The sequence below is a fragment of the Scyliorhinus torazame genome, chromosome 19 (genome assembly GCF_047496885.1).
Source record: "Scyliorhinus torazame isolate Kashiwa2021f chromosome 19, sScyTor2.1, whole genome shotgun sequence".
Classification (NCBI taxonomy): domain Eukaryota; kingdom Metazoa; phylum Chordata; class Chondrichthyes; order Carcharhiniformes; family Scyliorhinidae; genus Scyliorhinus; species Scyliorhinus torazame.
This window is the reverse complement of record NC_092725.1, coordinates 24314646-24341228: the sequence shown is the minus strand read 5'-3', so window position 1 is coordinate 24341228 and position 26583 is coordinate 24314646. Positions and strand designations below refer to the sequence as shown.

The 26583-nt window shown below is 52.3% G+C and overlaps 1 protein-coding gene across 1 annotated transcript in view; it reads left to right on the top strand.

Annotated features, from left to right (window-relative positions):
• LOC140396642 (autism susceptibility gene 2 protein homolog) overlaps window positions 1-25199 on the top strand; it is a 79900-nt gene extending 54701 nt beyond the window's left edge. The window contains exons 3-8 of the mRNA XM_072485436.1: window positions 15595-15687; window positions 17682-17717; window positions 19937-19966; window positions 21003-21095; window positions 23485-23536; window positions 24799-25199. Of these exons, the coding sequence (XP_072341537.1) occupies window positions 15595-15687; window positions 17682-17717; window positions 19937-19966; window positions 21003-21095; window positions 23485-23536; window positions 24799-25199 (705 nt within the window). The remainder of the gene's footprint in view (window positions 1-15594; window positions 15688-17681; window positions 17718-19936; window positions 19967-21002; window positions 21096-23484; window positions 23537-24798) is intronic.
• The last annotated feature ends 1384 nt before the right edge of the window (window positions 25200-26583 follow it).

Here is a 26583-nt window from a genome sequence, read left to right as displayed (position 1 = left end):
CGAAATAGTGGTGTTTCCGTAGATGTGTGACCCACAGTCTTGTCGTTTGCAACATTCCGAATTTGACCTTCCTTTTATGCAACACCGCCTTGGCCCGATTAAAGCTTGCCCTCCTTCTTGCCACCTCCGCACTCCAATCTTGATACACGCGGATCACCGCATTCTCCCACCTACTGTTCCGAGTTTTCTTGTCCCATCTGAGGACCATCTCTCTCTCCTTATATCGGAGAAATCTCACAACTATTGCTCGAGGAATTTCTCCAGCCCTCGGTCTTCGCGCCATAACCCGATAGGCTCCCTCCACCTCCAGCGGACCCGTCGGGGCCTCCGATCCCATTAACGAATGCAGCATCGTGCTCACATATGCCCCGACGTCCGCCCCTTCTGCACCTTCGGGAAGACCAAGAATCCTTAAGTTCTTCCTCCTCGCATTGTTCTCCAGCACCTCCAGCCTTTCCACACATCTTTTGTGTTGTGCCTCGTGGATCTCCGTTTTCACCACCAGGCCCTGTATGTCGTCCTCATTCTCAGCAGCCTTTGCCTTCACAACCCGAAGCTCCTGTTCCTGGGTCTTTTGCTCCTCCTTTAGCCCCTCAATCGCTTGTAATATCGGGGCCAACAGCTCCTTCTTCATCTCCTTTTTGAGTTCATCTACGCAACGCCGCAGGAACTCTTGTTGGTCAGGGCCCCATATTAAACTGCCTCCTTCCGACGCCATCTTGCTTTGTTCCTGCCTTCCTGGCCGCTGCTCTTGAGGATCCACCGCAATCCGGCTACTTTCCTCTCTTTTTTCCATCCGTGTCCAGGGGGGATTCCCTTCTGGATTACCGCACAGTGTTATTTGCCGTTAAAATTGCCGATGGGGCTCCTATTAAGAGCCCAAAAGTCCGTTCCACCGGGAGCTGCCAAAACGTGCGACTTAGCTGGTTATCGCCGCACCCGGAAGTCCTCCTTTCCGATTTCTAACTTCAGCCCACATTACCTCAGTAGACAGATCCTCCTCAAACTGTCTTTCTGCAGCCATTATACTATCCTTGATTAACAATGCTACTCCTCCACCTCTTTTACCACCTTCCCTAATCTTACTGAAACATCTAAACCCCGGAGCCTCCAACAACCATTCCTGCCCCTGTTCTATCCACGTCTCTGTAATGGCCACAGCATCATAGTCCCAGGTACCAATCCATGCTTCAAGCTCACCAACCTTATTCCTGATGCTCCTCGCATTGAAGTAGAACATAGAACATTACAGCGCAGTACAGGCCCTCCGGCCCTCGATGTTGCGCCGACCTGTGAAACCACTCTAAAGCCCATCTACACTATTCCCTAATCATCCATATATCTATCCAATGACCATTTGAATGCCCTTAGTGTTGGCGAGTCCACTACTGTTGCAGGCAGGGCATTCCACTCCCTTACTACTCTCTGAGTAAAGAACCTACCTCTGACATCTGTCTTCTATCTATCTACCCTCAATTTAAAGCTATGTCCCCTCGTGCTAGACATCATCATCCGAGGAAAAGGCTCTCACTGTCCACCCTATCCAATCTTCTGATCATCTTGTATGCCTCAATTAAGTCACCTCTTAACCTTTTCTCTAACGAAAACAGCCTCAAGTCCCTCAGCCTTTCCTCATAAGATCTTCCCTCCATACCAGGCAACATTCTGGTAAATCTCCTCTGCACCCTTTCCAATGCTTCCACATCCTTCCTATAATGCGGCGACCAGAATTGCACGCAATACTCCAAATGCGGCCGCACCAGAGTTGTGTACAGCTGCAACATGACCTCATGGCTCCGAAACTCAATCCCTCTACCAATATAACACACCGTACACCTTCTTAACAACCCTCTCAGCCTAGGTGGCAACTTTCAGGGATCTATGTACATGGACACCAAGATCTCTCTGCTCATCCACACTGCCAAGAATCTTACCATTAGCCCAGTACTCAGTCTTCCTGTTATTCCTTCCAAAATGAATCACCTCACACTTTTCTGCATTAAACTCCATTTGCCACCTCTCAGCCCAGCGCTGCAGCTTATCTATGTCCCTCTGTAACTTGTAACATCCTTCCGCACTGTCCACAACTCCACCGACATTAGTGTCATCTGCAAATTTATTCGCCCATCCTTCTACACCCTCCTCCAGGTCATTTATCAAAATGACAAACAGCAGTGGCCCCAAAACAGATCCTTGTGGTACACCACTAGTAACTGGACTCCAGTCTGAACATTTCCCATCAACCAACACCCTTTGTCTTCTTCCAGCTAGCCAATTTCTGATCCAAACTGCTAAATCACCCTGAATCCCATGCCTCTGTATTTTCTGCAGTAGCCTACCATGGGGAACCTTATCAAACGCTTTACTGAAATCCATATACACCACATTAACTGCTTTACCCTCATCCACCTGTTTGGTCACCTTCTCAAAGAACTCAATAAGGTTTGTGAGGCACGACCTGCCCTTCACAAAACCGAGTTGACTATCTCTAATCAAATTATTCCTTTCCAGATGATTATACATCCGATCTCTTATAAACCTTTCCAAGATTTTGCCCACAACAGAAGTAAGGCTCACTGGTCTATAGTTACCGGGGTTGTCTCTACTCTCCTTCTTGAACAAGGGGACAACATTTGCTATCCTCCAGTCTTCTGGCACTATTCCTGTAGACAAAGATGACTTCAAGATCAAAGGCTCAGCAATCTCCTCCATAGCTTCCCAGAGAATCCTAGGATAAATCCCATCTGGCCCAGGGGACTTATCTATTTTCACACTTTCCAGAATTGCTAACACCTCCTCCTTATGAACCTCAAGCCCTTCTAGTCTAGTAGCCTGAATCTCAGTATTCTCGACAACATTGTCTTTTTCCTGTGTGAATACTGACGAAAAATATTCATTTAGCACTTCTCCTATCTCCTCGGACTCCAAGCACAACTTCCCACTACTGTCCTTGACTGGCCCTACTCTTACCCTAGTCATTCTTTTATTCCTGACATATCTATAGAAAGCTTTAGGGTTATCCTTGATCCTACCTGCCAAAGACTTCTCATGTCCTCTCCTAGCTCTTCTTAGCTCTCTCTTTAAGGTCCTTCCTCGTTAACTTGTAACTCTCGAGCGCCCTAACTGAACCTTCATGTCTCATCTTTACATAAGCCTCCTTCTTCCTCTTGACAAGTGTTTCGACTGCTTTAGTAAACCACGGTTCCCTTGCTCGACCACCTCCTCCCTGAAAGTGTCGACCCACTTCAAACCACCTTCATGCCTGCAGGTCCACTCTTGTGACCTTGGTACCTTCCTCAGTACTGCACTACCCTCAACTTCCTGAACTTCAGCAATTAAGGGACAATTTAGTGTGGGCAATCCACCTACCGTGCACATCTTTGGGTTGTGGGGGTGAGACCCACGGGGAGAATGTGCATGCTCCACACGGGCAGTGACCCAGGGCCGGGTTCGAACCCGGGTCCGTGGCGCCGAGGCAGCAGTGTTAACTGTGGCACCGTACTGCTGGGGTGGTTTGTTTTTAAAAACCTATTTCATTCCAAACACAATAGCACACAAACAACAAACCGAATAAAAACACATTTCAAACAGTTGGTCAATTTTCCCCTTTTTCTCACTAAAACGACCCAACACCCACTTCCCCCTTCCCCTTACGCGCTGGCAACAAAAAGATCCTTAAATAAAGACACAGTGCCTCCATCTTACATAGAACTCCTCTTCCGACACCCTGAGAGCAAACTTGATTTTGCCCAGTTGTAAAAATTCATATAAATCCCCCAACCATGCCGAGACCCTCAGTGGCACTGCAGCCCTTCAACTCACTAAGATCCATTGCCAGGTCATCAGAGGAGCGAAGGCCACCACTTTGGCCCTCTTCCCCTCCGGCAGGTCTGACACACCAAAGATTGGCACCTAAGGGCATGCCGTCATCCTCAACCCCACTATTTCTGACATAGTCTTGAAAACCACTAACCAGAAAACACTCAACTTTATGCACGTCCGAACCATGTGAGTGTGATTCGCTGGTCTCCTCTCACCCCCCCCCCCTCTCACATATCCTCCACCTCCAGGAAAACCCAGCGATGGACGCCTTATACCAAAGTGCCACATCAACCGGTTAAGGGATGACACCACGAAAGGACCGCTGGTGTACCTACCTGGGGAAATCGGGAGCAGGTTCCATTTATGCATTGTGGCCCAGTCATGGGCCACTTGAATACCCAGATACTGAAACCTTGTCTTGGCCCACTTGCAGGGCTCCCAGATTCGCACTCCTCCTCTGGGCATTCACCGGAAATACCTCCCCTTTTTGCCACGTTCAGTGCATACCCAGAAAATGCATCGAACTTCCCTGGTATATCCATTATTTTCCCCATGCATTCCAACAGATTTGAAATGTATAACAAATCATCAGCATATAGTGACACCCTATGTTTCCTAACTCCCTGACAGTGCCCTTCCCCTGTCATTCACGTGGGCCAAGATAAGGTTTCAGTATCTGGGTATTCAAGTGGCCCATGACTAAAGGCTCAATGGACAGCGGGTGTCCCTGCCTTGTCCCCTCTATACACCCTGTAGTACCCCCAAATTCATTCCCTTCGTTCTCATGCTCACCGTGGGGGTTGTATACAGCAACGGTGCCCAAACCCAAACCTCCTCAGGATCTCGAACAAGTACCTCCATTCTACCCAATCAAAGACCTTCTCTTCATCCATTGATATAACCTCCGCACTCAACCCGTGACTGGGTCATTACCACATCAACAGCCTACTGATGTTGCTTGACAACTGTCACCCCTTACAAGCCCCATCTGGTTCTCTGAGACCACATCCAGTACACACCTTTCCAACCGCCTCTCCCAACACCTTCACATCTGTATTCAACAGGGCCTGTATGATCCACACTCTGTCGGGTCTTTAACCTTTTTTTGGCATCAAAGAAATAGAAGCTTGCGCAAGTGCGGCTGGCGAAACTCCCCGCTCCGATTCATTATACATATCCAGGAAAAGGGGCGTCAACTGGACCAAAAACATTGTTTATCTCCTGCAACCTCAATGGCACCTCCAATGCCTCCCTCACTCCCTGTTTCACCTCTGGAAATACCAACCCATCTAAAAATGCCCCACATGATGGGCCAGCAGCCAACTAGCCTTCTCCCCATACTCATACCGCACCCCTCTCGAGTGATGAAGCTCACCCAGCGCCTTCCCTGCCATCGCTAGGTCAAACTGCCCCTGTAGTTTCTTCCATTCAGCCAGCAGCTCCCTGGTCTGGGCCACTTGAGTCCCGCCGATCCACCCCTACAATAGCACCACCAACATTTGCCTCTCCTCCCTCTCTGGCCCTGATAGCGGTATAAGATATAACCCCCATCGAAAGCACTGCCTTCAATGCCACCCCCACCTGTTGCCACTCCTGGAACCTCGCATCCAGCCCTGTCGGCACAATGGTTGTCACATATTGATGCCCGAAGCAACATGCCCTCCAGCCCAAAAATGTTGCCTGCACTTGCTGCTCCACACCTGTACTACCAGCACTGGGGTCATGGAGTACCTGACTGGTGAGAATGGGAGAGGCAGCCAACAACAGAGCATACCTGGCAGAATCAAACACATTCCCCGACACAATGCCGCCGCCATCCGCCCCCAAACCTACCTCTCCTCCACAGCTCATTTCCTCACCATCACAATATTCGTCGCCCAGTAGCAATTTATCAGATTTGTCAACCCCAGCCTCTTCTCCAGGCACACCCACCGCCCCCGTGGGACTTCCTCCGTGGGACCTTCCCTGCCCACAGAACCCCCAAAATGTTTCTGTTAACCTTCTGAAAAAGTACTTGGGAACAAAGATAGCGAGGTTCTGGAACATGAACAGAAACCTGCTCGGCACCATCATTTTCATCGCCTGCAAGCACCCAGCCAGCGATAGCGGCAACACATCCCATCTCTTTAAAAAAAACCTGCCTTCATTCCCTCCAACAATTGTGCCAAGTTCAATTTGTGTAGCTGGGCCCAGCTCTGCGCCACCTGAATTCTAAATATCTAAAGCTCGCCCCCACCACCCTGAACAGCAACTGCCCTAAACTCCTCTCTTGCCCTCTAGCATTGATCAGGAACACTCGCTCTTTATCATGTGTTATGGGCCAGTGTTTAGAGAACCCCAAAGTGTTTCATTGAGTTCACCTGACCCACAACTTTTAATAGATTGTGGTATGGGGAGCACACGGCCCACTCTACAGGTGAGGTACAGCAGAAATGGAAAAGTATTTTTTAAAGCAAAACAATGTTTATCCGATGAACTCAAGTTAACCTTTTTAAAACATACAGTGAACATCTTAGCAACCATCAATTCAAATACAACCCCCAAAGAATACAACACTCAGTAATCCTTAATAACTTCCCAAACAACATCCAGAAGACAAAAGAAACACCTTTTAACAGAAGCACATGAGGTTTAGAACATAAGAACTAGGAGCAGGAGTAGGCCATCTGGCCCCTCGAGCCTGCTCCGCCATTCTATGAGATCATGGCTGATCTTTTGTGGACTCAGCTCCACTTTCCGGCCCGAACACCATAATCCTTAATCCCTTTATTCTTCAAAAAAACTATCTATCTTTATCTTAAAAACATTTAATGAAGGAGCCTCTACTGCTTCACTGGGCAAGGAATTCCATAGATTCACAACCCTTTGGGTGAAGAAGTTCCTCCTAAACTCAGTCCTAAATCTCCTTCCCCTTATTTTGAGGCTATGCCCCCTAGTTCTGCTTTCACCCGCCAGCGGAAACAACCTGCCCGCATCTATCCTATCGATTCCCTTCATAATTTTATATGTTTCTATAAGATCCCCCCCCCCCCCCCCCCCCCCCCCCGCATCCTTCTAAATTCCAACGAGTACAGTCCCAGTCTACTCAACCTCTCCTCGTAATCCAACCCCTTCAGCTCTGGGATTAACCTAGTGAATCTCCTCTGCACACCCTCCAGCGCCAGTACGTCCTTTCTCAAGTAAGGAGACCAAAACTGAACACAATACTCCAGGTGTGGCCTCATGACTGAGAACATTTATAATTTTGAATTCACCAAATGATCAAGAGATATTCTTTTCATGGCAGAGAGATCAACAGTACAGCTGCTCTGTCTGGCTTCAGCTCCAACACTGAAAACAAAATTAAAACACCCCCTGCAGCAAACAGCCTAAAGTAAAAAGCTGACAGACAGCCCAGCTCCACCCACACTCTGGCATCACTGATAAACACCCATTTCTTAAAGGTACATTTCGTAAACACCCATTTCTTAAAGGTGCTCTCACATGACACATGAAACTGCAAGATGGCGCAGGAGCGTGGCGACTCTCTGCGAGCTCTCTCGCACCGATCCACTTCCTACATCTCTTTTATAATAATATTTATTAATTGACATATAATGAGGCAAGGGAGAGGGGGGAGAGCTTTATTAAAGAAAGATGAGGACCCGGAGCAGTGTTGGTCGTACAGCCAGATATCGCTGCTGAACTTTGATGCGGAGCTGCTGGGCTAGCGCCTTCGTCAAAGCTTTGCATCAAAGTTCAGCAGCGATATCTGGCTGTACGACCCACACTGCTCCGGATCCTTACCTTTGTTTAATAAAGTTCTCCCTCTCCCTCGCCTCGTATGTATTCACCAACAGCAGCTGTTAACAATAAAGGAGTACGACACTTTTGTATGCTTCACTCGATGCCCGTGTCTATGTAGTTACATTGTTTATTTTATGTTTGCCCTATTTTGTATTTTTCTTTTCATGTACGGAATGATCTGTCTGAGCTGCATGCAGAACAATACTTTGCACTGTACCCTGGTACACATGACAAACTAATCCAACCCAATGTCACAAGTAGGCGTACATTAACACATGACGTTACTGTGAAAAGCCCCTCGTCGCCACATTCCGGCGCCTGTTCGGGTACACTGAGGGAGAGTTCAGAATGTCCAATTTACCTAACAGCACGTCTTTTGGGAATTGTGGGAGGAAACCCACGCAGACATGCGGAGAATGTGCCGACTCCACACAGACAGTGACCCAAGCCAGGAATCGAACCAGGGAGTCTGACACTGAAGCAACAGCGCTAACCACTATGATACCGTGCTGCTCATTATACCATACAACCTTTTTTTCATGTAAGGAATGTACGCTGAATAATACTTTTCACTGTACCTCCATACATGACAATAAAATAAATCCAATCCAAATTCAAATGTTCAATTTATACCCTCAATGCCCTGAGCACCATTGCCAACGGCTCTCTTGCCAAGGCGAAAAGCAACGGGGGAGCCAGCCCACGATGTAACCCAAAGTACGCCAAACTCCTCTGGTTTGTCCGAACGCTCACCACCACTGCTCTGTATTGCAGCTGGACCCAATCCACAAATCCCTGCCCAAACTGCCCCAGCACCTCCCAACAAATACGCCCACTGCACCCAATCAAAAGCATTCTCCGCATCCATTGCCACCACTGCTTCTACCACTCCGAAGGCATCGTAATTATATTAAGTCGCCTCTGCACATTTGCCGACAACTTCCCTTCACAAATCCTGCCTGGTCCTCCCCATCACCCCGCCCCACAAACCTCAATTCGCAATGCTAGCACCTTCTTCAACAGCATCAACATTCAACAGCAATATCTGGCTGTACGACCCACACTGCTCCGGGTCCATTGGCCCCAGCTCCGCACCAAACGTTTTATAAAACTCTACTGGGAACCCGTACAGGCCCGGGGCCTTCTGTGCCTGCAAAGCACCGATGCCATCGAGCCTCTACACCCTCTTTCTCCCTCCACCCGAGGCAATTCCAACCATCCTGGAACCGCTGCAACGCCTGATCGGGGCTCGAACTCATAGAGCCTCCCACAGAAGGCCTCAAATGCTCCATTCACCCCCTCTGGGCCCATCACCACCTTACTCCCCTTGTCCCTCACCCGACCAATGTCACTTGCCGCTGCCTGCTTCCTCAACTGGTGGGCCAGCATCCTACTCTCCTTTTTCCCGTACTCATAAACTGCCCCTCTGGCCCTCCATAACTGCCCCACCGTCTTCCCCGAGGACACTAATCCAAACTCCACCTGGAGCCTCTGCTTCCCCCCCCTTCCGGCGCCACCAAGTACTTCCGATCCACCCACAGAATCTCATCTACCAGCCTTGCTCTCTCTCCTCCCACTCCACCCTCTCCCTATGCGCCCTCATCAAAATAAATTCCCCCTAACTGCCACCTTGAGTGCCTGCCACAGCACTGCGCCTGTGACCTCCCCGTATCATTCAGCTCCACATTACCCCGAATGGTAGCCCTCACCTGCTCGCACACCCCCTCGCCTCGCACAGCCCCTCAACTGCTCGCACACCCACATCCAGCCTCCCCTGTGGATGTTGGGCCTTCCCTACACCAACGCATATCCACCCAATGTGGTACGTGGTCAGAAACCATGATAGCCGAGTACTCCGAATCAGCCACCCTCGCCAGCAGTCCCGTATCCTACAATCCTCATTCTCCCTGGAGCGGTTCTCCAGGTCCTCCAATTTCTCTCTTAGCCTTTTCTGGCTGCTCGACACCATCCCCATCTCCCAGTGAAGCAGTAGAGGCTCCTTCATTAAATGTTTTTAAGATAAAGATAGATAGTTTTTTGAAGAATTAAGGGTTATGGCGTTCAGGTCGGAAAGTGGAGTTGAGTCCACAAAAGATCAGCCATGATCTCATTGAATGGTGGAGTAGGCTCGAGGGGCCAGATGGCCTACTCTTGCTCCTAGTGCTTATGTTTTTATGTTGTTCCACCACCTCCAGCGAGGCCTGCCGATCCTCATGCTTGCCCACTGACGACTCCACCTTCTGGATTGCCAGACCCTGAGCCTCCTGTCTCTGCTCTGCGCACTCAATCTGCCACCTTGGCCAAATCCTCCAAAGCTTCTTTTCTCTGCTGCTGAAATTTATCATCCAAAAACTCCACCAGCTGCTCCATCGATCACTGGGTGGGCAATGCTACCTACCCCCTTGCCCTGCGCCATCTTCACTTGTGGCGCACCACAAAAATGTTCTTGCTCCAACTGCTCGCTCTTCCTTGTGGTACTTCTCGTCTGCTGATCCATACACAGCCTCTCCAGAGAAGTAGTACCTTTCTTAGGCACTCGTATACCCTTTGCTCTCAAGTACCACACCATTCGGGTGGAGAAGGACCGAAAAATCCACGTGGAGCAGGAGCCACCAAATGTGCGACCACTCACTCCTTGGCCACCACCAGACGTCGACCCATCCTTCCCTTAATCGTGTCTGTCCCTTCACCCGCAGGCTAATCCCTGAAGGCAAACCACATCTGCCCTCAGACTTTTTAGGTGTGCGAACCGGACCATTTTGACCTCGCACATTCCATGTTACTATCCTCACTGGGGAGTTCTGACGTCCCCACCCCCCTTTACCAATGTCCACCAGCCATCCCCACCTCCCACTGATCCCGTCCAAACATCTGGCCCCCCCCGCCCCCCCGAGCAAAAAGAAAAGGGGCGGCATGTGGCGCAGTGGTTAGCACTGGGACTGCGGCGCAGTGGTTAGCACTGGGACTGCAGCGCTGAGGACCCGGGTACAAATCCCAATCCTGGGTCACTGTCTGTGTGGAGTTTGCATATTCTCCGTGTCTGCGTGGGTTTCACCCCACAACCCAAAGATGTGCAGGTTAGGTGGATTGGCCGCGCTAAATTGCCCCTTAATTGGGGAAAATAAAAATAATTGGGCCCCTCCATCCTGTCGTGAACCCAACCAAAAAGTAATCTGCGTCACCAGCATCCTCCCCTTGCACCCCCCCCCCCCCCCAATCCCTCTCCTGGCTAGTCGCCACAGCCCCCTCCCCCATAATGATTCCGTTTCCCAGCATGCCTTGCTAGCATGGCGACTCCCACCCAGATGTCCACGCAAAAGACCCCAACCAAACTACCTCTCCTCCACTCTACTTTCACCGCCTTACTCTTTCAAAATGTCCCTCCCCAAGTGCGCCCCCCCCACCCCCCACCTCTCATCCTGCAGGAGTACACAACCCAAAATTCTGTACCATCCCCTCATCAACCCAAACCAATGCAAAACCAACGTGTGCAAAAAAGAACATGTCAATTACAAAGCTAGTATATACATAACAAGTCATACAACAGAAAATTTCTCAACATTAGCTCCTTGACAAAGTTGTGCGCTGCCTCCAGTGTCGTAAAGTAATGTTCCCTGCCCTTCGAAGTCACCCAGAGTTTGGCCGGATGCAACACCCACACCGGAGCTTGCTCTGAAAGCACTGCTGTAACCTTGTAAAACTCTGCCCATCGTTTGGCAAATCCGGATCCCATTCCCCTCCCAGCGACAGTCTGGAGTTGCCTTTGTCCATCTCAGAATCTTTTCCATCTCCTGGAACTTAATCACCGCCCTGGGCGGCTCCCCAGCTCACGGCCTCTGTTGTAGTGACCAAGAGGCGCGATCCATCTCTGGGGCATTCTCGAAGACCCCCGCCTCAACTAACTTCTCGAATAGCTTGGCAACGTAGTCCGTGGTACTCGTTCCCTCCATCCCTCCGGCAGACCTACGATTCGCAAATTCTGCCACCTCACCGATTCTTCTGGTCTTCCACCTTCGCCCATCTTCCACCTTGCAGGCCTCTCTCAGCATTGCCATCTCTGCTATGGTCGCACCCCGTCCTTTCCACTTCTCTGATTGCTGCACCTTGCAACTCCAGGGGCTTCTCCAACCGATCCAGAATCCCGTTCCCTCAATCGTCCTGCATCCCTTTTTGCTGTTGCCGAAACTCCTCCTCGATAAAGTCGTCGGCTCCACAGGCAGTGTGGCCAACGATGCTTTCACTCTGATATTTTCTCCATTGGCGCTGCGCCACCCGTGTCCTTCAGCTCCAAAACTAGGGCATTACCGACTTTTGCCGGGTGTGACATGCCACCAACATTCCACTCTGGGAGAGGAGCCACAACCACCCTCCGCTCACTTTGAACTTTTCGCACAGAAATCAACCATTAGCTCGGTAGAAAGGGCCAAAACCAACCCCTCCAAGCAGGAGCCACCTTGTGTGCGATTGACCAGCTCATGGCCGCCACTGGACTTTGGTGGTGGTTTATATATAGAATAACAGATTCCCGGGAGTGAGATACAGACTGGAATCTAATCGAGGGGTTTGGTGTGGTTTATATATAGAATAACAGATACTCGGGAGTGGGTTACAGACTGGAATCCAATCGAGGGGTTTGGTGTGGTTGATAGATTTAATAACAGATACCCGGGAGTAAGTTACAGACTAGAATCTAATCGAGGGGTTCGGGGTGGTTTATATATAGAATAACAGATACCCGGGAGTGAGTTATGGACTGGAATCTAATCGAGGGGTTCGGGGTGGGTTATATATAGAATATCAGATATCCGGGAGTGAGTTACAGACTGGAATCTAATTGAGGGGTTTGGAGTGATTTATATATAGAATAACAGATACCCGGGAGTGAGTTACAGACTGGAATCTAATCGTGGGGTTCGGGGTGGTTTATATATAGAATAACAGATACCCAGTAGTGAGTTACAGACTGGAATCTAATCTAGGGTTCTGGTGTGGTTTTTATATAGAATAACAGATACCCGGTAGTGAGTTACAGACTGGAATCTAATCGAGGGGTTTGGTGTGGTTTATATATAGAATAACAGATACCCGGGAGTGAGTTACAGACTGGAATCTAATCGAGGGGTTTGGGGTGGTTTATAGATAGAATAGCAGATACCCAGGAGTGATATACAGACTGGAATTTAATCGAGGGGTTCGGGTTGGTTTATATATAGAATAGCAGATACTAGGGAGTGAGTTACAGACTGGAATCTGATCGAGGGGTTCGGGTTGGTTTATATATAGAATAGCAGATACTAGGGAGTGAGTTACAGACTGGAATCTAATCGAGGGGTTCGGAGTGGTTTATATATAGAATAGCAGATACCCGGGAGTGAGTTACTGACTGGAATCTAATCGAAGGGCTCAGGGTGGTTTATATATAGAATAACAGATACTGGGGTGTGAGTTACTGACTGGAAACTAATCGGGTTCAGGGTGGTTTATGTATAGAAAAACATACCCGGGAGTGAGTTACTGACTGGAATCTAATCAAGGGGTTCGGTGTGGTTTATATAAATAATAACAGTTACTGCGGATGTAGAGCCGTATGTCATCAGCATCTTTGTGAAAACGGACGCTGTGCCTTGATGACGTAGCGGCAAGTAAATGAGAAATAGGAGGGATGTGGGGGACAACAATTGATCTTTGGGGGACCCTAGAGGAAACGGTGCAGGCACAGAAAGAGAAGTCGTGATTCGCTGGCTGCCATTAGTCGGGCCAGGATGGAACTATGGCAAAGTAGTCCCGGCCGGCTGGACAGCAGCGGAGAGGGGTTGGAGAAAGACCATGCGGCCATCCTGTGGCCCCATGGTATTTCGCCGTCGTATTTCTACCGAATACATGACATTTAATAATTGGCGTGGCTCAAACATCACTGCTGCTGTCCATTTCCTACATTAAATGTATGGTCGGAGAAAAGTGCAAGTTGCTGCACTTTTTGCCGAGGTTCCTTGGCTGTTGAACATAGCGGAACCAAGTTGCTTCAATTTGGAAAGAAAATATTTAGTCAGTACAGCCCTTTTCCCCCTCCAAGCCTTCAGGGATGGAAGCTCCTGGCGATACGGGCTCCTCACTTCAGGTGTTGTCTGAATGGATGTCCAGCTCCATCCTGTGGCCAGTTGGGCATCTGCAGCCTGTAGCCGGTTCTGGTCATGGCTGCCCTGCAGACATGGTTCGACTCGCAGTCTGTTCTCCGTTTCTTCACCAGACCAGCCTAAACCAGGACGGTTCACGACGTCGGTCCTGTTCAAACACCAATAGATGCAAGCCCAGCCTGTCCAACCTTTCCTCGTAAGACAAACCCTTCCCGCTCTCCCCACTCCCTCCATCGCGGGAACTATATGTGAGCCGCTGACACTGCAGGTATATCCTTTATTAAATAAGGTGAACAAAACTCGGCACCATACTCCCAATGTGGTATCCCCAACCCCCTGTACTACTGTGATACCTGCTGTCGTGCTCGGAACCCCCTTGCAATGGATGGCAGCATTCCATTTGCCCATTAGAGAAACTACTCCGGATGCGGGATATCTGAAACCGAAGCCTGAGAACACGGAAAGATCTCAGCAGGTCCGGCAGCACCTGTGGCGAGAGAAACCGAGTCAACGTCTCAAGTCCGTGCGACTGAGGACTCTTGGAAAGCCAGGCGGATGCGAAGCATGAAAACCATAAGACATAGGAGCAGAATTAGGCCACTCGGCCCATCGAGTCTGCTCCGCTGTTCGATCATGGCTTACATGTTTCTCATCCCATTCTCCTGCCTTCTCTCCGTAACTCATGATCCCCATATTAATCAAAAATCGTCCTATTGGTCAAGAACACCAGATTTGTGTCTGAGGTGCTGATACCTACAGGGCTACAGACCAGGAGCTGCAAGGTGGAATTGGACACCATAGTTTATTTTGTCAGAACATAACATCAGCTCGCGTGGAGTAGGCCATTCAGCTCCTCGAGCCCGCTCCACCATTTCACACGGTCATGGCTGATCTCATCATGGCATCAACTGCACCGTCCTGCCTTTCTCCGTAACCCTTCAACCCATGACTGATTACAAACATCCAACTCCTCGTAAATTTACCCAGCATCCACCGCTTTCTGGGGTAGCGAATTCCACAGATTCAAGACCCTTTGGGAGAAGTAGTTTCTCCTCAACTCCGTTATAAATTTGCCACATCTTATCCTGAGACTGACCTCTCGTTCTGGAATGCCCCACAGGAGGAAGCATCCGCTCCACGTCTAGTTTATCCATTACCCTTTATCATCTTGTATACCTCAATTTGATCCTCTCTCATCTTTCTAAACTCGAGAGAGTCTCGGCCTGAATTGTTCAATCTCTCCTCATACGACAAACCCCTCATCTCTGGAATTGACCTAGTTGAACCCCATCTGAAACTGCCTCCAATGCCGCGACATCTTTCCTCCAATAAGGAGACCAAAACTGTGCACAATACTCCCAAGTGCAGTCTTACCAACGCCTTGTACAGTTGCAACACTTCCTTACCTTTACACCCCATTCCTTTAACTCTAAATGCCAGCATTCCATTTGCTTTCTTTTATCGCCTGCATGCTCGGTAACCCAGTTTCTCGCTCCACCGATGCGGCCACACCTGCTGAGATTGTCGCGTATTTTCTGTCCCTATTCCGTTTGTCTCGAGGGATTTGAATGGGAGAAAGTGTTCGCAGGGGCGTCTGGGTCCAGGACACCAGAGGGGCACAGATTGAAGACGATTGGCTGTGTGTGGGGGGCAGTTTGACACGGCGAGTCGTTGTGATCTGAATGATGACTCCTCGAATGGCGATGGAAGCCGATTCAGTCACAACACTCAAACCAGGGGAAATTTGATAAATCAGTGTCTTTCATCTTGTTTGCCCAAGAGGCAAAGTGAACTTTCATCGATTGACCAAATCACACAACCCCCCCCCCCCCTCCTCTGTTCCATCGCGCAGGTGAAAACCAAGGGCCTGACCAGAGGGAACGAGAGCACAGGCGGCGAGAACGGAAGCTCCCAGCGCAGCAGCTCACGCGGCGCAGGCAGCGATGTAAGTACCGCGCAGATCACCGCCCCCCCCCCCCCCCCCCCCCCCCCCCCCCCCCCCCCCCCCCCCCCCCCCCCCCGTAAAATGCGACCAATAAAAAATCTTCCCTTCCACCAATCATGTTCTGCGTTTCACACCGAGCATCAACTCTTTGTTAAATACTGACCGGTGGTGTTGGTCAGAGTCTGGCTTCCCCCCCCCCCTAAGGGTATTGTTCAGATATTCCCTGGGGTCAATAAGAGTTCAATTGTTGCGTCACAGGAACGCTTTGTCATACCTTTTTTACAATTTCGAGCTCTGGGTCAAACAGCAGCTTGAGCTCATCCCTTCCTTTTTTTATTTATGCTCTGGAATACAATGGGTGTCCTCGCCACAGAGTTCGGTGCCCCTGTCCATCCACCTTGAGGAGCCCAGGTTTGAGCGATGGGCCACGCCTTCAGGAGAGGGAGGCTTTTGCCCCACAAAAGCACTATGTTCTCTGGTCCTGTATGTATTACATCTCCCATCCCTATTCCTTCCCCCACCACCTCTGCCTCACAACACCATTGGCATTCTATCGTACATGTTTTTAACAATCATCCTCATGTTGTTTTATATCAAACTAATCAACTGATCTGTATCTGTTTTCACCAACCTGTTACTTAAGGGTTTTTCACGTCGCTACATTTCTACACCCTGACCCCAATTGCGGAACCCACCCCTCTCTCTGTCATCTACTCCAGTCCCACAATTTACTGAGATCTCTGCTCTCCTCCAATTCTGGCCTCCTGCCATCCTTATCTCAAATCCAATGCCCTCTATGGCTCTCATTATCTCCCTATTTCTGTAAACTCCAACAGCCCCCTATAACCCTCCTTTTTCTCTGTAACCTCCTCCAGCCCCTCCAACCGTCCCTATCTCTGTAACCTCCTCCAGTCTGAACAACCCTCCCTATCTTTGTAACCTCCTCCAACTCCACCTTTCTCTGTAACCTCCTCCAGCCCCTACAAACTTGCTTATCTCTGTAACCTCCTCCAGTCCCAATAACCCTCCTCATCTCTGTACCTTCCTCCAGTCCCGAGAACCCTATCTCTGTAACCTCCAGTCTCAACAACTCTCCCCATCTCTGTAACCTCCTCCAGCCCCTGCAGCCCTCAATCTCTGGCCGGCACGGTAGCACAGTGGTTAGCACTGTTGCTCCAAAGCTCCAGGGTCCCAGGTTCGATTCCCGGCTTGGGTCACTGTCTGTGCGGAATCTGCACGTTCTCCCTGTGCCTGTTGGTTTCCTCCGGGTGCTCCAGTTTCCTCCCACAGTCTAAAGATGTGCAGGTTAGGTGGATTGGCCATGCTAAATTGCCCTTAGTGTCCAAAAAGGTTAGGTAGGGTTACTGGGTTGCGAGGATAGGATGGAGGTGTGGGCCTAAGTGGGGCCTCTTTCCAAGGGCCGGTAAAGACTCGATGGGCCAAATGGCCTCCTCTGCACTGTAAATTGTATGAATCTATCTATGATTAACCCTCCTATCTCTGTAACCTCCTCCTGCCCCGACAGCCCTCCCTCTCTCTGTAACTTCCTACAACCCTCCGAGATCACTGCCTTTTCCCCAATCCTGGCCTCTTGAGCATTTGCAGAAGCCACCTGCCTTTGAATCAATCCGCCGTTGGCGGTAATGCCTTCAGCATGAGGCCCAAGCTCCGGAATTCCTTTCTTAAACCTTTCACGTTCCTCCTCCTTCCAATTGATCATAAAACCCGCCTCGTTGCCCCACTTCTGTAGACCTGCTCCGACTCAATCCTGTCTGGCTCTGTGCTGACAAATTCTCATGTACACGCTGCAAAGGGTTTTGGGATGTCTTCGCCTGCCGGGGCTTGGGGGGGCGGGGGGGTTGGTTAGGAATCTTGTGGGATGGGTTCTGCGTGCCGCCTGTGTCCAGGTCTGCGTTAGCGGTGTGGCTGTGTGACATTGTCCAGCCTCGATTGAACCGTTTCTCTTCCCTTGTTCCCTTGTTTCATTTCCGTAGGTTTCAGCGCATTCCAGTTTGAGAACGGGCTATTTTGTAAGTACTCATAGCTCGCATCTCTCGCTCTCTCTCTCTGCCCTGCATGCACTCTCTCTCTCTCTCTGTCTCTGTCTCTGTCTCTCTCTGTCTCTCCCTCTCTCTCTCTCTGCCCTGCATGCACTCTCTCTGTCTCTCTCTCTCTCTCGCTGTCCCTCTCTCGCTCTCTGTCCCTCTCTCGCTCTCTGTCCCTCTCTCGCTCTCTGTCCCTCTCTCGCTCTCTGTCCCTCTCTCGCTCTCTGTCCCTCTCTCGCTCTCTGTCCCTCTCTCGCTCTCTGTCCCTCTCTCGCTCTCTGTCCCTCTCTCGCTCTCTGTCCCTCTCTCGCTCTCTGTCCCTCTCTCGCTCTCTGTCCCTCTCTCGCTCTCTGTCCCTCTCTCGCTCTCTGTCCCTCTCTCGCTCTCTGTCCCTCTCTCGCTCTCTGTCCCTCTCTCGCTCTCTGTCCCTCTCTCGCTCTCTGTCCCTCTCTCGCTCTCTGTCCCTCTCTCGCTCTCTGTCCCTCTCTCGCTCTCTGTCCCTCTCTCGCTCTCTGTCCCTCTCTCGCTCTCTGTCCCTCTCTCGCTCTCTGTCCCTCTCTCGCTCTCTGTCCCTCTCTCGCTCTCTGTCCCTCTCTCGCTCTCTGTCCCTCTCTCGCTCTCTGTCCCTCTCTCGCTCTCTGTCCCTCTCTCGCTCTCTGTCCCTCTCTCGCTCTCTGTCCCTCTCTCGCTCTCTGTCCCTCTCTCGCTCTCTGTCCCTCTCTCGCTCTCTGTCCCTCTCTCGCTCTCTGTCCCTCTCTCTCTCTCTCTCTGTCCCTCTCTCTCTCTCTCTCTGTCCCTCTCTCTCTCTCTCTCTGTCCCTCTCTCTCTCTCTCTCTGTCCCTCTCTCTCTCTCTCGCTGTCCCTCTCTCTCTCTCGCTGTCCCTCTCTCTCTCTCGCTGTCCCTCTCTCTCTCTCGCTGTCCCTCTCTCTCTCTCGCTGTCCCTCGCGCTCTCGCTGTCCCTCGCGCTCTCGCTGTCCCTCGCGCTCTCGCTGTCCCTCGCGCTCTCGCTGTCCCTCGCGCTCTCGCTGTCCCTCGCGCTCTCGCTGTCCCTCGCGCTCTCGCTGTCCCTCGCGCTCTCGCTGTCCCGCGCGCGCTCGCTGTCCCTCGCGCTCTCGCTGTCCCGCGCGCGCTCGCTGTCCCGCGCGCGCTCGCTGTCCCTCGCGCGCTCGCTGTCCCTCGCGCGCTCGCTGTCCCTCGCGCGCTCGCTGTCCCTCGCGCGCTCGCTGTCCCTCGCGCGCTCGCTGTCCCGCGCGCGCTCGCTGTCCCGCGCGCGCTCGCTGTCCCGCGCGCGCTCGCTGTCCCGCGCGCGCTCGCTGTCCCGCGCGCGCTCGCTGTCCCGCGCGCGCTCGCTGTCCCGCGCGCGCTCGCTGTCCCGCGCGCGCTCGCTGTCCCGCGCGCGCGCTCGCTGTCCCGCGCGCGCGCTCGCTGTCCCGCGCGCGCGCGCTCGCTGTCCCGCGCGCGCGCTCGCTGTCCCGCGCGCGCGCTCGCTGTCCCGCGCGCGCGCTCGCTGTCCCGCGCGCGCGCGTCGCTGTCCCGCGCGCGCCGCTCGCTGTCCCGCGCGCGCGCTCGCTGTCCCGCGCGCGCGCTCGCTGTCCCGCGCGCGCGCTCGCTGTCCCGCGCGCGCGCTCGCTGTCCCGCGCGCGCGCTCGCTGTCCCGCGCGCGCGCTCGCTGTCCCGCGCGCGCGCTCGCTGTCCCCGCGCGCGCGCTCGCTGTCCCGCTCTTCCCCACCCCCCTCTCTCAGTCATAGAGTTATAGATGTTTATAGCATGGAAACCGACCCTTCGGCCCAACTTGTCCATGCCGCCCAGTTTCTATCACTAAGTTAGTCCCATTTGGCCCATATCCCTCTATACCCACCCTGCCCAGTAACTGTCTAACTGCCTTTTAAAGGATAAGGTTGTACCCGCCTCTCCCAGTGCCCCTGGCCCATTCCAGGTGCCCACCACCCTCTGTGAAATTCCCACTCCCTCACTCAGTCCGTCCCACCCCCACGGGCATGCCACTCCACCCCCTCTCCCCGCACTCGCATTGCACCCCGCCGCACTGCCTCGGGACTTGCTCACGCGCCACCCTCATGCACGCGCTGTCACTCTCTTGTGCGTCTACCCTGCTCTTTCTCTCCCTGCGCTGGAATATTGTGATAATCTCGCCGTGGCTCTGCTTTGCCGGCTTCACTCATTCCTTTTTTTCTTTATCTTGCAGTGTGATATTGACAGTGACCCGGATGACAAGGTAAACGACTTTCCGACTCCACTTCCCCTTCACAGAGATTTCACCACTCTCGGAATTGGGGCACATCAAACGGAGAGGTTTGGGAGGAGGGGAGTGCGCGGGGTACGGGCCAGGGTTGCGGATTGCAATGGCGGAAATCTAAGCTGGGGTGGGGGGTGCAGTGCATGACCACACCTGCAAAATCCCCACCCCACCGCCAACAGCACCAATCAGTAACACAGCAAATGGTAGAGGGGGAATCTAATTGAGGTGAACCAAATGATTGAAGGGGTTGGATAGGAACTATTTGATCCAGATCAAGAGCCGTACAGATTAGAACGAGGCCGCTGCTTCAGGAGGCATTTCTTCACGTTGAATGTGCTGGCCTCAGAAGAACTCATTGCAGGTGACAGGACAGGGTGGGAGTGAGCGGTGAATAAAGCAAACAGTATGCTTATTAAGAGTAAAAGAGCCAGGAGGTTCTATTAAACTTGTATCAAAGACCACTTCAGCCTCAACTGGAATATTGTGTCCAGTCCTGGGAGCCGCATTTCAGAAACATGTGAACGAATCTGAGAGAGAGAGAGAGAGAGAGAGCGCGGTGAAAAGATTGAGATTAGTTCTGGTTTCCTCCCACAGTCCAAAGGTATGCAGATTAGGTGGATTGGCGATGATCAATTGCTCCTTGGTACCCAAAAGGTTAGGTTGGGTTACGGAGGTAGGGTGGAGGCAATGGCTTAAGTAGGATGCTCTTTCCAAAGGCCAATGCAGACTATGGGCCGAATGGCCTCCTCCTGCATTCTATGGTCGGTCTGGCATTCTCCCTCTTGCCCTTTCTGGCATTCTCCATCTTGCCCGCTCTGGCGCTCGCCCGCTCTCTGCTCCACCCTGAGGTAGATACATTCTGGGAGGGGCAACTGTCGCCACAACCACACCTTCACTGTGCACATTTTCCATCTCGACCAGCTCACCACCCTTCACTTGTTCTAATGAGGGCGCTCCCACGGGGTGAACCGAATTGATCTGTATATAATACCGTCTTCTTTTCTTTCCTCAGCCTCTCGGTGACGATGCATTGTGTAGCCGCAGGTTGAATCTCACCTCTGCCCAGGAACACGTGCTTCAAAGCATGTGGCAAAGGATTTCATTTGTGAGTTTCTAACTGTCGCGCCTCTTCGGTTTTCAGACTGTTTGAGTCGGTTGTGGCACCTCCTTCCTCAAAGCCATCTACAGGACCCACACCCAGCCCCCTCGTAATAACACCCGATCAGTATGTGGAATAACAGATACCCGGGAGTGAGTCACAGACTGGAATCTAATAGAGGGGTTTGGGGTGGTTTATATACAGAATAACAGATACCCGGGAGTGAGTTACAGACTGGAATCTAATCGAGGGGTTCGGGGTGGTTTATATATAGAATAACAGATACCAAGGAGTGAGTTACAGACTGGAATCTAATCGAGGGATTCGGGGTGGTTTATATATAGAATAACAGATACCCGGGAATGAGTTACAGACTGGAATCTAATCGAGGGGTTCGGGGTGGTTTATATATCGAATAACAGATACCCGGGAGTGAGTTACAGACTGGAATCTAATCGAGGGGTTCAGGGTGATATATATAGAATAACAGATACCCGGGAGTGAGTCACAGACTGGAATCTAATCGAGGGATTCGGGGTGGTTTATATATAGAATAACAGATACCCGGGAATGAGTTACAGACTGGAAACTAATCGAGGGGTTTGGGGTGGTTTATATATAGAATAACAGATACCCGGGAGTGAGTTACAGACTGGAATCTAATCGAGGGATTCGGGGTGGTTTATATATAGAATAACAGATACCCGGGAATGAGTTACAGACTGGAAACTAATCGAGGGGTTTGGGGTGGTTTATATACAGAATAACAGACACCCAGGAGGGAGTTACCATGCTGGGATCCAAATGGGTAGTACAGTTGGGATATATAGAAGGTTTTAAAAGTAATTTTTATGATGTGATGTTCACGGACGAGGCCAAATGTATTGTTGATCCTTAATTGCCCCTTGAGAAGGTGGTGAGTGAGCTGCCCTTTTGAACACTGCAGTCCTGTGTGGTGTAGGTACACCCACACTGCTGTTAGGGAGGGAGTTAGAGGATTTTGACCCAGCGACACTGAAGGAACGGCCGATATATTTCCCAGTCAGGATGGTGAGTGAGAGGTTTGGAACTTGCAGGCAGTGGGTGTTGCCCGTGTGTCTGCTGCCCTTGTCCCTCTAGATGGTAGAGGTGGCGGGTTTGGAAGGTGCTGTCGAAGGAGCCTTGGTGAATCGTTGCAGAGCATCTTGTAGACGGTACACACGGCTGCTGCTGTGTGTCGGTGGTGGAGGGAGTGAATGTCTGTGGATGGGGTGTCGATTGAGCGGTGGATGGTGTCCAGCTTCTCGAGTGTTGTTGGAACCACCACTTATTCAGACAAGTGGAGAGAGTCCCATCACACTCCTGACTTGTGTCATTGTAGATGGACAGGCTTTGGGGGGAGTCAGGAGGTGACTCCGCAGGATTCCCAGCCTCTGACCTGCTGCTGTAGCCACTGTAATTATAGGGCTGAGTCCAGTTCTGATCAATGGTAACCCATAAGGGTGTTGATAGTGGTATGGAGGGAGGATTTAACGATGGTAATGCTGTTAAATGCAATGGGGAGATGATTACCCTGTCTTGTTGCCTGTCCCTTGTGTGGCACGAATGTCACTTGTCCCATGCTAACTAGAGCTTGAATATTGTCCCAAGTGTTGTGCATGTGGGTATGGACTAATTCAGTACCTGACCAGTTGTGTTTGCTACTGAGCAAACATTGCTGATCCAGTACAGCTAAAGCACTGGCATCTATCCAACAATGTGGTTAATTGTCCTGTCCACACAAAAAAATAAACATAAATTGAACCCGGCCAATTATCACCCCATCGGTCTACTCTTGATCATCAGTAAGGTGATGGAAGGGGTTATCGACAGTGCTATCAAGCAGCACTTACTCAGCAGTTTACTCAGAGTAGTAAGGCGTGGAATGCCCTGCCTGCAACAGTAGTGGACTCGCCAACACTAAGGGCATTCAAATGGTCATTGGATAGACATATGGACGATAAGGGAATAGTGTAGATGGGGTTTAGAGTGGTTTCACAGGTCAGCACAACATTGAGGGCCAAAGGGCCTGTACTGCGCTGTAATGTTCTATAACCTGCTCACGGACGCTCAGTTTGGGTTCCACCAGGGTCACTCAGCTCCTGACCTCATTACAGCCTTGGTTCAAACATGGACAAAAGAGGTGAATGGCAGAGGTGAGAGCGACTGCCCTTGACATGAAGGCAGCATTTGACCGAGTATGGCATCAAGGAGATCCGGCTAAACTGGTGTCAATGGGAATCGGGTCCATCATCAGGTCAAAATAACACAATGTGCAGGAGGAGTGAGTTGCAGGCTGGGATCTAAGTGTGAGGTTCAGGGGGGGTTACGTGCACAAAATGCTGGGTTGATGACACGTCCCCTCTCTCTTTGCCAGGCCACCTCAGATGACGGACTCTCAAATTTCTTCACAGCAGCCACCAAGATAGGTAAGTGCTTTACTGCCTTTCTTCGCCCGGTGACCTTGTCTTTGGTGGGTTTGCCTCACCCATAATTCCCACCCATCCCTGTGGTTTTTGGCCAAGGGTCCCTGCTTGCAAGAGCAGTGGGACCGCCTCGCTCAAACGTGGACAATTGGAGAGGCTATGGAAGAGAATTCTGCTGTGTCACTCCTAGGCTGCTGAACCTGCAACAGCCAATGTTAGAGCTGTTCAGATCGGGGTGGGGTGTGCTGGAACGTGGGGCCCAATGCAGGTTAGGACATGGTGGGGTGCGGGGGCAGTGGAGTTTAGGAGGACGTGGGCGACTGACCAGGATTGCAATGCGATTGTTCGAGGCTAGGATGACCGTTTCAGTGCGGAGAGTGTTACCTGGTGCGTTCTCCCTGGTGCGGCCTCGTCCATTCGGAACCGGTGTGCCAAAACGGCGCCACATATTCTTCACGCAATGTCGAATTCTCGCTGCCTCTGATGTTTGACACTCCTGTCCTCAGCGAGTGCACCTCCCTCTGTTGGCTGCACTGAGCAAGAACTGCACTGTTCAAGCAGCCAAGGGCTCTCTCTGCTCTCCTGCTTCTGGATGTATCGTCCGAGACTTTGTGAGGAGGAGCAAAGGGGACCTGCGCCCTGGCCCCAAGTGTGTGTATCTCAGCCAACATTGGTTTTAAACCAACAACGAACTGGGTCATTTACTGTGCTGCTTGTGGGGGCAAACAGTGTGCCATCTTGTCACCTAGCTGTGCTGTGTTACTCCGCTTCAGAAAAGCACACTGTTGTCCGCAAAGGATGTGAAGGATGCGAGCAAAATGCAAGTTGCCTCTTTATTGCTGAAAGGAGGGAGAGGCTGTCTGAGCTTTTCCTCTTGCATTCATCAAGATCCCAAATTTCCAAGGGCACCTCAATTTATACTGCACGACGAGCGAGTGCTAGTTTGTTGGCACGTTGTGATTGGCCGAGACACTGCCACGGAGAATGCTCGAGGGAACTATTGTACCCCCAGGCTTTTGTTTTTCTTTTTAGCAAAAGACGCAAGGTCTGGACATATTCCCTTTTCTGCAGAGGACGGGTCCCTGTGAATGGCTATGTGTAACTTTGAACACACATAAGTGAGTCTGATCTTAAATTGCGTAATTCTTTGCACACTCGGGCTTGTTCAGCAAGTACTGTCCAATCGCGGAATGAGTTTTGCACAGTTGAGTCCAGTTCGTTCTCTCTTCTCGTGCCACTAATGTCTCCTGTTTTCCCCCCCTCAGCCTCTGATTTGAACGGCGCCGTGACTCCCAAGGGCGAAACCAAAGTCTCTGGGCTGGAGAGGAGCCAGGAGCGGAACCAGGGGTCGGACAAGGACCCCCTGCTAGTGCCTTCCCTGCCGACGGAGCCTGTGCCGCAGGCTGCTGCTGCCAACTCCGCCCAGACCCCGGCCCGCTCGCAGGCCCAAGCAGAGACCGCGGCGAGTGCCCCGACCGGGAGCCGGACCCCAGTGCCGCCACTCTCCAACCATCACCATCAGCAGCATCACCATCATCGCCAGTCGAAGCCGGCGAGGGTCACCCCTGAGCCTAAACCCCAGACGCCGGTGCAGCCACAGCACCAGACACAACCGAAGGTGCAGCCTTTTAGCCAGCACCAGCTGGTGTACCTGAGCAGCAGGTGAGCCCCCCGCCCCCCCTACCTCCAACCAACGTCAGGGTGGGTGGGGGCATCCAACATCTATAATTGAGATTGTGGCCCGGGAGGGGTTAGTCACGGGGGTTTGGGGAGGGGGGGGGGGTTTGGGAAGGGGGGTGGTTTGGGGAGGGAGGGGTTTGGAGAGGGACCTCACATTTTTTTGCCCCGCCCCGCTCTCCCTCCCTCCCTTTCCCTCCGGCTTCCTCCCCTCTCCCTCCCTCTCTCCCGCTTCCTCCCCCTCGCACCCTCCCTCCTGCCTCCTCCCCCACTCCTTCCCTCCTGCCACCTCCCCTCTTCCTCCCTCACTCACGCCTCCTCCCCTCTCCCTCCCTCTATCCCACCTCCTCCCCCTCCCTCCGTCCCACCCCCTCCCCCCTCACACACCCTGCCTCCACCCCCTCGCACCCTCCCTCCCATCTCTTCTCCCTCGCACTCCCTGCCTCCTCCCCCTCTCCTTCCCTCCTGCCACCTCCCCTCTCCCTCCCTCCCCGCCTCCTCCCCCAGGCACTCTCTGCTTCCTCCCCCTCGCACTCCCTCCTCCCCCTCGCACTCCCTCCCTCCTCCCCCTCGCACTCCCTCCCTCCTCCCCCTCGCACTCCCTCCCTCCTCCCCCTCGCACTCCCTCCCTCCTCCCTCTCGCACTCCCTCCCTCCCGCCTCCTCCCCTCTCCCTCCCGCCTCCTCCCCCTCTCCCCGTTCCCTCCCTCCCTCCCGCCTCCTCCACACCATTCCCTGATTATTGTGCCCATGAATGGAGAGTAGAAGCAGGGTCCTCAGTGTATTGAGTAATCGTGCCTTGGAGCCAGTCGGGGAGGGGAAACTCGCAGGTGCTTCCTCCCTGGGGTACAGAGTGGATATTGGGTGCAAATGATGTTGTGCGGCTTGAATTCATATCTGTATTGACTTGTGTCTGTCTCTTTCTCGCCCTCTCAACCCGCTCTCGCCCTCTCAACCCGCTCTCGCCCTCTCAACCCGCTCTCGTCCTCTCAACCCGCTCTCGTCCTCTCAACCCGCTCTCGTCCTCTCAACCCGCTCTCGCCCTCTCAACCCGCTCTCGCCCTCTCAACCCGCTCTCGCCCTCTCAACCCGCTCTCGCCCTCTCAACCCGCTCTCGCCCTCTCAACCCGCTCTCGCCCTCTCAACCCGCTCTCGCCCTCTCAACCCGCTCTCGTCCTCTCAACCCGCTCTCGTCCTCTCAACCCGCTCTCGCCCTCTCAACCCGCTCTCGCCCTCTCAACCCGCTCTCGCCCTCTCAACCCGCTCTCCCCCTCTCAACCCGCTCTCGCCCTCTCAACCCGCTCTCGCCCTCTCAACCCGCTCTCGCCCTCTCAACCCGCTCTCGCCCTCTCAACCCGCTCTCGCCCTCTCAAC